At 59.8% G+C, this 11,049-nt stretch overlaps 1 protein-coding gene across 1 annotated transcript in view; it reads right to left on the bottom strand.

The window, feature by feature from the left end:
• Positions 1-11,021, bottom strand: part of Wnt3a (Wnt family member 3A) — a 33,841-nt gene extending 22,820 nt beyond the window's left edge. The window contains exons 1-2 of the mRNA XM_023707764.1: positions 10,773-11,021; positions 1,120-1,361 (exon numbers count right to left, since the gene is read on the bottom strand). Coding sequence (XP_023563532.1) covers positions 1,120-1,361; positions 10,773-10,843 — 313 coding nt within the window. The 5' untranslated portion in view covers positions 10,844-11,021. The remainder of the gene's footprint in view (positions 1-1,119; positions 1,362-10,772) is intronic.
• Between the last annotated feature and the right edge of the window lie 28 nt (positions 11,022-11,049).

The raw sequence follows: 11,049 nt of genomic DNA, 5'->3' as shown, positions 1-11,049 counted from the left end.
TATGATTTTATTTAAATGTATTTGCAAAAGATTCATTTTTCTTGGAAATGTGGTATTATAAGTTGAACTAAATTCAGAAATTTTAAATCTTTAAATATTTATTGCCTACTACTCCTTTCTACTTTGAGAATTCTAATTATATGAATATAAGTTTCTTGGTTTTGACACAGTGAACTATTATGACTGATCTATAAATTCTTTCTTCATTTAAAAAAAAAAACCTAAAACCTTTTAATTAGAATTAGTATAAGACCTAGCGACCCCATTCCTGATTATGTGCCCAAAAGACTCAAAAGTAGGCATTTAGGGACACTTGGCCAAGAGAGCTCCCAGCAGTACCTGTCCTGACAGTCAGAGGTGAAGACAGGCCATGTATGCCAGCTGGTGCAGACCCAACACAGACCCTCTGCATGGAGCAATGCCAGCCGTGAAGAGGCCCACAGCCCTGCTGGATGCTGGGCACAGAGAGCCTAGCGTACCCCCCCATACTCTTTAACTAGATTGGAGTCCCAACCCCCTGCCTCAGCCTCCCAGTGTGCTGGCATGCTGCATACACCACCACACCCAGCAGTGGTGACGGCACTTGCAGGAAGTCTGAGAATGGCATCATGGTGGCTGGGGGAAATCTTGGCCACCAGCCAGGCAGCACCCGCAGGCTCAGTGTGCTCCACACTCGGTAGCAGACCCCCTCAGTTGCGCGGAAAGGCTTGGTTCTCCCAAGGCCCGTATCCATCTCCACCATCTCTCCCTGGCTCTCCTTCTGTCTTCCCTGACCCCTTCTCTCTGTCTCTATTTTGTATCTCCCTGTTTCTTTGTCTCTAACTCTGACTTCATCTCTGTCTGTTTCTGTATCTCTGCCTCTATACAGCTCTCTGTCTCAGCCCCTCTCTCCTGTCTCTGCCTCCCTGCCTCTGTCAGTGTCTCTGCCTCTGTATCTTTGCGTCCCTGTCTCTGTCCTCCACCTGGACTTGAGGTCCAAGGACATGCAGGTCAGAGGCCATGTGGCAGCCACTGCTTGGCCCTGCTACCTTTGAGAATGGTCCGAGCTGCATCTGGATCAGGGTCCAGCACCACACAACCAGGCCTCCCCACAGCTGCTGGCTCCCCGGGCCCCAGTACCTCTGTCAAGCACTGGCCCAAAGATGGCCAGGCTGTCGTTCACAGTGGTGCAGTTCCAGCGGCGGCCACGGAACTGGTGCTGGCACTCCTGGATGCCCACCTTCACGCCCTCAGCCACACCGGGCATGATGTCCACGTAGTTCCGGCAGAAGCGCAGCTGCTTGGGCACCAGGCCAGGGATGCTGGCACAGAGGACCGGATGGGTGCCCAGCATGGAGGACTGCGGCCCGACGGCCAGGGACCTGAGGGAAGGCAGAGTAAGATACGGCCCCGGCTGGGGACGCACAGCCCAAGCCAGGGGTGGGCAGACTCTGAGGAACAAACCTCCACCTCCACCAGGATGGATACCTGGGCTCGGGGCAGCTGGGCCTGGCCCGAGGTGTGACGCCAAGCTTGGCCTTATGGGGGCCCAGCCACCTGGGAAAAGCAGGCTGAGCTTTGCCCATGAACCCCTGCTTATTCTGGAGATGCAGCAAGGGTGTGTGTCCCTTCCAGGGTGCTGGGACTCAGGAGCACTCCCAGGGCCCCACAATGGGAACTCTGGCCTCCTGTCAGTGCAGGTCATTTCTGGCCTGAGACTCAAGGAGAGTGCAGTGTGGACAGTGTCACCAGTGCTGCAAGTCTGCGCTCTGGGACAGCTGAGATGTGCCAGACGTCCCCAGCAGAGCTAGCGCAGACCTGTGTGCACACAGCAATCCCTGTGAAGAGTTCAAGTCCGCAGCTCAGGTAGGCGTGGACGGAGCCCCTCAGGTTCCGGCTGCCATGGACCCAGTCATTTTCTCCCTCGCCTGACGGTTGGCTGTGGTCTGGGGCCAGGCACCCCCACCCAGGTCCTCTGGGCTGCAGGGAGGATGACCTAGAGGACAGGCCCCTGAGCTGGACAGGAGCAGGCCCTGTGTGCTGCCAACCTTGAGCCTACACTGCACCGCTGTACCCTCCTCTGCAGAAAGCTGGGAGCAGAGTACCCCAGCCTCCACAAAACCTCATCCCTTCCCTGGCCTCCTCCATGGCTCCCTCCAGCAGAGAAGGCACAGAGCCTGGCATCAGCTGCAAAACACAGAGGGGCTGGGTGTGCTGAGATCACAGCATGGTGGTGGACAGCAGTAGCTGGGCCCCAGGCCAAGGACCTGTGCGAGCCCTGAGTACAGATGCCTACGGCAAGCCCACGCCCTCCCTGAAGCACAGGGCTCCCTCTCTGCCCGCCTACCCCCAGCAAGTCTCTCTGTAAGGAAGAAATTTTAGTTACTGAATGTTTGCTGACCTAGAGACTCAGAATGAGTGGGAGACAAATAAATGGGTTCAGAGCTAGAAAGCCTCTCTCTCAGCCTTCAGAATAGTGGGGGCCATGCCCAGTTCCGAGGCAAGTGCCTCATTTTCCACACAAAGGCCCTCTCTGGCGAAGGTGGGCATGGGCTAGTGAAAAGGATGCTCACCCAGCCCACCCGGGGTTCGGCCAGGTCTGAAGCCCTCCCCTCCTCCTGGCCTTGCCAGCTGGGCAGGGTAATGTCCAGGGCAGGTGACAGTGTGCTCCTTCGTGCATGGCCCCCACCTGCACAGCTCCAAATGGGTCAACCTCACCCCACCCTCAGTTGACTGGACCCTCCTGTCCAGCCTTGGGGCTAGGGGTAGAGGAGGAGGTGTTCCCCATCTTCTCAGACAGAGGACCTGCTTCCCATACCGTCTTCCACAGCAAGAGCTCTGAGTTCTAGATTTAGCTGGACCTTGAGAACCAACCAAGTCATTAAGACTTATACAAATCCAAACCAGAGCACTGTCCCTCCCCTCCTCAGAGCTCCAGGGTTCACATTTTTAACCCAAGAGGACACGATCTCATCACAGCACACCCAGACCGAGGCCAGCAAGGGAACCCTGGAGGAATCACAAGGCAGGGTCCCCTTGTGTCCCCAGCCACAGTGAACGCACCTGTCCCCCAGAACCTGCTCTTCAGGACTCCGTGCTGACCACTGCCTGGGAGCTTGCTAGCGTGCAGAGCTGGGGAAAGTCTGCATTTGGCAAATGCCCTGCAGGGCCCAGAAGAGCTGTCAGGCAGGGGCTGTGCTGTTCCCAGGTCACATCCTGGAAGGACAAGTGCAAGAGGAGAAACAGGCACAGTGACCACAAGGTTGTGCCAGGCTGTGGGGGAAACTAAGGCGGTTTCACCCCCTTGAGCCATTGCCCAGGAGCAAAGGCGAGAACTGAGCAGATGCACTGAGACTCCAGAGCCCTGTCCTTTACTCATTTGGCCACACAACCACGGTGTCACTGCCACCACATGGACATAGCCCTGCTGCTTACCCACACAAGGGGGGTGTTTGAAATTGGGCCTGGCTCCTGTCCTGCCTAGTGAGTCTAAAGACACAGACATGACACCTGTGGCCCATTTCCACTGTATATATTGGGTACATGGAGGAGGAGGTGGCGCCTCGAAGGCCTGGGGAGAACCTCCTGCCACACCCACCACAACCTGGCAGGACCCAGGTCAGAGCTGTGTGAGGACCCGGGCCTCTGGCAGGTGGCCATCAGGTCAGGACACTCTGAGTTAGATTCACTTGTGTGCTCTGGGAAGCCACTGACCTGGGTGTGTGATTTACCTGGGGTGGCCAGCTCTGCGAGGTGAAGACCACACTGCAGAACCAGGGAATGACCACAGGGAACTACAGACTCCAGCCTGTCCCTGGCAATGTAGCTGAGGCTGAGGAGGCTCTTCCTTGGCTCTGGCCTCAGAAGACCTTGAGCCAGACACAGATGGCCACTGACACCACCGAGCTACAGTCATTGTCCACAGGGCTGGGCCAACTGGCTCCTGTCCTCCTCCTCGACTCCTAGCACTCACTGCACCCCTTGGGCTGGAGGGAGAGGACAAGTATGAGGGGTACCAAGTGGGGGGCAGGACATGTTCTGGGGACATGGCTTCATTGTGTTAGCCCCACTCCTCCTCTCATCATGTATGGGGCACTGTGCGGAGCCATGCATGTTCCATCCAGCCCAGAACCTCTCCTGCTTCAGTGATCACTCAGGCTTGGGTCTTGGAGGGGACCATGGCAAGACAGCAAGGCACATTAGCAGGATGGGTCCATGCTGCCCTTGTCACATAGAATGGCACTGCTAAGCAAACAAGCTGTACCTACAGGCAGCCACCATGTAGCCACAGACATGGGGCAGCACCAAGCAGCACCGTCGCACAGCTGTACTTCCACCACCGATGGTGGGGGGACTCATGCCCACCATTGGACAACTCTGGCTTGCCCTGTGAGGCTTCAGAGCCTTGTTTCCCTCATGAGCAGAGCTTGCATCCTAGCAGGTGCCTCCAGGGCAGCCCAGCTGCCAGTGGCCAAGAGCAGAGCTGGCAGACTGAATGTGGCCTTCTGCACATGTTGACTGACTCTCAGTGCTGTCTTCTTCCCGTGTCAGCTATGCACAAAGCCCCCTTCCCCTCTGCAGGGCTCCAGGGTCCTACAAAGAGCCAGGTGCCCAGGGAGATGAAGGACAGGTGGGGCCAGTGTCCCATCCCCTGCCGGTTAGGGCCCGAGAGATGCCCCAGGCCCAGCAACCACAGTGGTCTTCAGCCTGTGCAGATGTGTGAGCCCCCTTAGACCTTCTGAAAGCACCCACTGACCACTCCTGAGCCCTTCACAGTGGTACAGCTGGTGTCCCTCAAGGACAGAGGCCTCTTGGCAGCCGCTCATATGGAGGCCTGGCACACTGGCTCAGGTAACTCTCCACTTGAACCTCAGATCCCACCTGTCTGAGTCTAGGGAGATCTAGCTCCTGCAGGAGGTGGCAAGTACTGCCCTAGCCCAGGGACATGGAGCCTGACCCACCCTTGCTGCACCCATTTCTTTACACCTGGCCCTGGTGATTCACCCCAGGAGGAATTCATGCCTTCTTTCTCTGGCTACCAGCCCTTCAGTGGCAGATGGTGTCCAGGCAGGCGTGGGCATTCCCACTTACCAACCACCTGGTTGAGCGCCTTAGGTCCCGACTGCTCTGTGGCTATGATGCTATGCTGTCTCCAGATCAGGAGTGTCCAGAATGAACAGAGTGCCACCCCACTGCCCCCAAGGCAGTCCTGCAGGTGCCTCTCCTGGGCCCAGCTGTGCAGGACCTTTTCACACTGTGGTACATCGAGTCCAGGCACTCAGGATAGAGCCCTCGAGGGCTAGGTGGGGACCCAGCAGCCAAGGCAGCATCAGAAAGATCTCAGAAATGCAGAAGACAGCAAGCCTTGATGGTAGCCCCCAGATTTCTGACTCGTGGGAACAACACATATCTGGGTATGAATGGAAACAGCTTGTATCTAACCTGGGTGGGGTCACAGACGCAGCCTGCCTTTGTTTCCACTACTGCTGTCAGGCAGCTGTAGTGCAAGAGAAGGCAAATGCAGCATGTGCACCCATCTCCAGGTCCACAGCCATGTGTGTGCCACACCTACATCCCTACGGCACTAATGGTTTTCTTTCTCCTCCTCCTGCTGAAAGGCTGGGAACCTAGCCAGGGACCCAGCAGATGCTGGCTGTGACATGCAGGGGAAGGACCAGCCCAGGCTCCTGGGCCCAGGCTCTGCTCCTGTTTGGCCCCATGACTCCTCCTGCCCCTCCACTCCCCAAGGTGACACAGCAGGCTGTGTGCAGGGATAGAGGCTCATGGAGAGGCGGAGCCTGCCATGCTGGGCACAGCCCTTACCATGCCCTGTGGTGGGATGGAGTTCCTGGGGCTGCAGCGCACCACAGGTCACCATGGGGCTGGCACCTCCCAGGTCTTTCCTTGGGTAAACTCTCAAGGTTGGGACACTGCGCTATGTCTGCTTGCTTCCTGGGGGCCTCTAGAGCAGCCTCAGGACGTGCTGGGCCACGGGCAGGAGGGTCTGCAGGGCAGAGGTCGTGGCTCTCTGCTGGGCCTAGACTGGGGCTTATCCCTGGATCCCTGTGACATCCTTTCCCCTCTGGGCTTTGGTTTCCCATCTGCAAGTGATGTCCATGAGATCTGGTTCTACTGGAGAGAGGGCTGGGATCAGTGGGAACTCCTGACTGAGAGGGCCCAGTCACCCCTGCTGGCAGGTTTTCTGAGGCCACCCTCTCCAGGTCCCTTGTGTACTCCAGGCCCTACCACCTGCCTTTCTGGGCCTGGTGCTCAATGCCTCCTGCTGCACCTGATGGCAGAGGCGCCTTGCCTGGCCTCTCTTGTCCTGGCATGGCTGGCATGGAGCTGGGCACAGTGAGCAAGTGGGACCAGGAGAGTGGGGATGGGGCTGCAGTCTGGCTAGGTTGAGCCAGTGCTCAGCTGCAGTTCCTGGGCCTGGGGCTCCCTGCAGCACGAAAGAAAGATGAGGTTCCAGCCCAGGGCGGAGCTTAGCATCTTCTCCCTGTTCAGGCTGCCCCACAACTCCCGCCCCCAACCTCAGGTGGGCTTCTCTTCCCCAAAGGAGAAGGGACCGTCCTCATCCTCCAGTGGTGCGGGGCGTCTGTGCCAGGGAGGGGCTGGCCGCCAGCGCCTGCCTCGCCCCGGGCTGGACCGAGTGGGATTACTGACACATACTTTGGGCGAGTCCCGGCAGGCGGCACGGCTGCCATGCCGGCGGCCATGGATTTGCAGCGTCCCGGACGGCAGCAGCAGCGGCACGTTCCAGGGAAAGAATGTGGAAGCCGCATGTGCGAGACACCTCCAGGGTGTCACCTGGGGAGCCCAGGAAGGAGACCGAGGCACGGGCAGCACTGGGAGCCTGTGGGGCAGCAGGACAGTGGGGGCGGCAAGGGGAAAGGTATTCTGCACCCCAGCCGGGCGCTGCATCCAGGTTTCACAGCACTTGATTCAGCCCTCATCCCCACACCCGACTTCACAGTCAGCCATCCCCACACCCGACTTCACAGTCAGCTGCAGGAGGAAGGGCAAGGCCAGGGAGGACCATGATGGTCACGCCTACACAGGGCAGGGCCAGCACAGTGGCCGCACCATTTCTGGGGCTCAGCCTGGGACACTCAGTGTGATGCCAACATCCCTGAATTGTGTCTCTGGGTACTTTGTGGGCAGGGCTGGCTCCTGCATGTCCGGCGCCCGCAGTCAGCCTCAGTTTCTGCAGTTTACAGCCTTCCAGGAGCCACCAACAGCCCTACCTTGTGCCTGGGACGTTGTTCAGGCCATGAGCTCAGGCAGCCTCCACCGGCTCCTTCCAACCACTGATGAAGTGGCTGAGTATCTCTGGAGCTGAGCTTCTCAGCAGGTGGCCCTGTCCATCTTCAGTTCACACTGGGCCACAGCTGAGGGGCAGTGTCTCAGGAGGCTCTTGGAGCCAGGGAGGCCAGGTGGAAAGCACAGGGTGCTGCTGTCACAGGCTGCCCTATTCCACACCTTCTGCTTTGCACTGGTGACCTGTCACTCACAGATGGGATTTGTGGCCGGGGGCCACTGGTGAGGGTGACAGCCCGAGTCCCATCTCCTCTCTGGGCCATGCCGCACTGTTCCTCATGCTGAAGTCTGTGATTGGTGGATGAAATGACCACCAGGCCTTAATGTCCCCCTAAATTTGTGGATTGTACCCACCCACCAGTAGTGGCTGATCACAGGGCAAAGAGGCTCATGCAGACAAGGAAAGAGCAGCCATCTCTGTTGGTTCCCTGTGAAGTCTGACTGTTGCCTGCCTGGATGGCCAAGTCCAGCCCAGAGCCAGAGAGCCTGGCCCTGGAGATCAGCAAGGTGGGCTGGGTGCCTTGGTTTCTCTCATCTTGAAGACTTTAGGTGCTGGTTACCAAGCTTAGTGCTCTTAGGGGAAAGGCAGAGACAGGGAGAGACCAAGAAGAGTCAGGGAACAGGGACAATGAGATAAACAGGAACTCTGCACAGAGACATGAGCAGAAGGAAGAAGAGGAGGGCGTATTGGCAGGCTTCGTGGTGCAGGCTTACTTTGGCAGCTTGGGAAGTGAAGGGGACCCTGCCTGTCTGTGCTGGGAGCCCAGATGCTTGCCTCTGTGCCCTTTCTCTCTTGCTACCTCCTGGGTTGCGGCACTCTCTACACCCTCTTCCTTCCATCCCAAGGCCCTGCCTGAGCAGGGCCTGCAAGCAACAGTGATGTGGTGGATGGAGGCCCATTGGGACAGAGGTGTGGGCTGCTTGTGGCTGAGGCTAAGGCTTTTGTGAAGGACTGGCCTTGGGCATGGACCCTCAAGGAGGGCAGGCACACGGGGCTGGCCATGGGGGAGGCACTCCTTGAGGGGGGAGGTGGCCGAGGGAGGAAGGAGGAATCTAAAGGTGAATAACGTCAACTGCCTGCCCCAGATGCGATCCTAGAAAGAACTGCAGGGAAGAGGGGAGCGCTCTAGCCTCATGGGGCAGATAGAGAGAGCCCATAGTGCACTGCCAGCTCTGTCTGGGGCACTGTGCTCCTGCAGACCCAGCTGGCCCTCAACTACCCGGGAGGGGAGGGAACCCGAAGTGTGGAGGGAGGCAAAGGCTGGGGCAAGCTAGAGCTCCCTGGCCTGGGATCGTGTCACCACAGCTCCCGAGGGGATGCTCTGGAGGTCTGCACAGCTCTGGGGGACCTGGTCTTGCTGAGCCACCAGTCCTTGCACTGCTGCCCTGCCTGGGTAAGCCAGGCCTCCAGCCTCTGTGCAGAGGTGTCTGCTCTGAGCCCTGGAGGAGGCTGGCAGTGGCCACAGTGGACGGCAACATCTTTCCTCTGTCCCTCACCCCAAGAGCCACACCAGCTTCAAAGCCTGACTGCTCTGGTGGAGCTTCCTGGCCTTGCCTCCCGGGTGAGGAGGCTCCCACAGTCTCTTTCACTTTCATATATGAGGGGTGGGAGCGGGCAGGGAGCTGGGCTCTGGGTGTAGAGGAGGGACCAACCTACAGGCTTGGGCTCTCTGCAGCCCAGAGGCCAGCACTTCTCCAGCCTGCTGCTCTCCATGTGGTGAGTGGCCAGGGAGAAGGTGGAGAAGGTGGAGATGGAAAGCAACAGTGCGAATCCAAGGATGCCCAGGTCACCTGCTCCACTTCGCCTGGTGTGCCCTCACTCACTCGTGGACAGCATCACAACTGCCTGGCCTTCCTGGGTAACCAGTGGCCTCCGTCCTGTCCCCAGGGAGTCATCTCAGGGCCCCTTCTCAGGAAGTAGGGTTAGGTGTGAGAATACATTCAAACAATGCAGGGGTGGGGGCAGGGCCCACAGTCTGGTCCTTGCCTTACAGGACTGGGTGGGCTTGAGCACCATTCTGTCTTCCCAGCCACAGAGCTGCAGACCCCTGCGCCTCACTTCTGCTCCGCTTTCCCAGGAGACCACCAGGGAGTGCGAAAGCCTTTTCTGTGCGGGGCAGCTCTATGCAAGGGGTGCTATTCATGTGCTGGGGTGGGTAGGCAAGGCCAGGGACCACCTCCCCCCAGCCCCCGCCCCTTAGGTCAAAGGGCTCAGGGCGCAGGTATCCGAAAGCCAGGCGACAGGAGAAGCGCGGGGGCGCGGGCACTTCTGTGGCCCCGAAAGGTCGGAGGCAGTGGCCGGGTCTAATTAGAAGCTAGGTCAGGAGCGCAGCCCGCGGGGCTCCATGGAAGCTGTCCCACAGCCGCAGCCAGTGAGAAGCGCGTTGGTGTCTCCATGCCCCAAGGCACGCCCGCCTTCCGGACGCTTGGGATGCCGCGGGGGCACGCGGGTTCTCACGGAGTTCCAGGCGCGTCCCTACCGCTCCGCAGCCTCTCCCGGGCCTCTCACGGGCCCTGAGCTGCCCACCCTCCCTTCCCCACCCTGAGCTCCGCGGATCCTTTCCTAAACCATCTCGAAGAGAAAAATTATTATCGGATTAGATGTACTCCGGGGAGCTGCGTCCCCCCTTCCCTTCGGCGTAATTATTATAATTCCAGGCGAGCCGTCGGAACGGGCTCCCAGGTGGGGGAGTGCACACGTTTGTGCGGAGGCTTCTGTCCCGCTCTCTGGCCATTGGCGCCCGCATTCCTATGTGCCGGGGTCTGGGCGCTCTGGCGCTGAAGCCGGAGAAACCTCGCGTGGTGGCAGTGGGAGCTCTGTGCCACTGACCGTCCTGGGGAAAGGTCGCCCACCGTTCTCCGGGGTGTGCGCAAGGAGGCCTTTTAGTTCGTCTGCACTGCGTCCCCACACTCAGGAAGGCCACGCCACTGTGCGCCTCCGCCCAAGGGGAGGACGCGGCACGGCCTCGTCCTCCAGGATGCGGCCGGGTACCCCTCTCAAGCCCTCGAACCCACCTACGGCTTTGTACTACCAGCCCCTCAACTCGCCGAGGGCTGGCCATGCACCGCCGCTCCCTGCCACTCCCCCGACCCGGCTGTCTTTACGTAACTGCTCCTCGAGCTGTTCGGTCTTGTCCCACCGACTTTGTTTTAAAGTGCGCGCACGCTCGTGTGTGCGCGAAATGGTCCCTCTGGAGAGTCCCCGCGACTGTGCCTCCTCTCCGCGCGGTCCCTCTTGTCTTCTCGTGCCGCCCGCAGCCGGGTCTTCGCGCCCTGGTTCCCCTTTCCCTGCCCGACGCCAGGGCGGCTGGAATCTCTACCGCCCCTCTCCCCAGGCCCGGGGAATTCGGGTCCCCGGAAGCTCTGCCACCCTCGTGCCAGGCGCTATCTGAACAGGGCCAAGTGGCGGCGCGCCCAGGGTCCGGGCCTGTGAGGGGACGGCTGTGGAGGCCCGGCTCGGGCGTACTCACCACCAGATCGGGTAACTGCCCAGCGCCTGCCTCAGGCTGCAGAGCACCAAGAAGTATCCAAGTGGAGCCATCGCCGGCTGGGGCGCGCAGGCCGGGGTTCACCCAGAGAGCGCGGGCGCAGGGCTGGCCAGGCCCTGGAGTTGGTAGGGGGGTTGCCGGTGCGCGGGGGTGCGCGGGTGTGCGCGGGGTGTGCCGGTGCGTGAATGTGCGCTGGTACGCGGGCTCCGAGGGCGGCGCTGCGCCAGGTGGGCCGGCTGCGGGGCGGCCGGCCGAGGCC

Source organism: Octodon degus, unplaced genomic scaffold (assembly GCF_000260255.1).
Source record: "Octodon degus isolate 3935 unplaced genomic scaffold, OctDeg1.0 scaffold00310, whole genome shotgun sequence".
NCBI classification, from domain to species: Eukaryota; Metazoa; Chordata; class Mammalia; order Rodentia; family Octodontidae; genus Octodon; species Octodon degus.
This window is presented reverse-complemented; position numbering and strand designations above follow the sequence as displayed.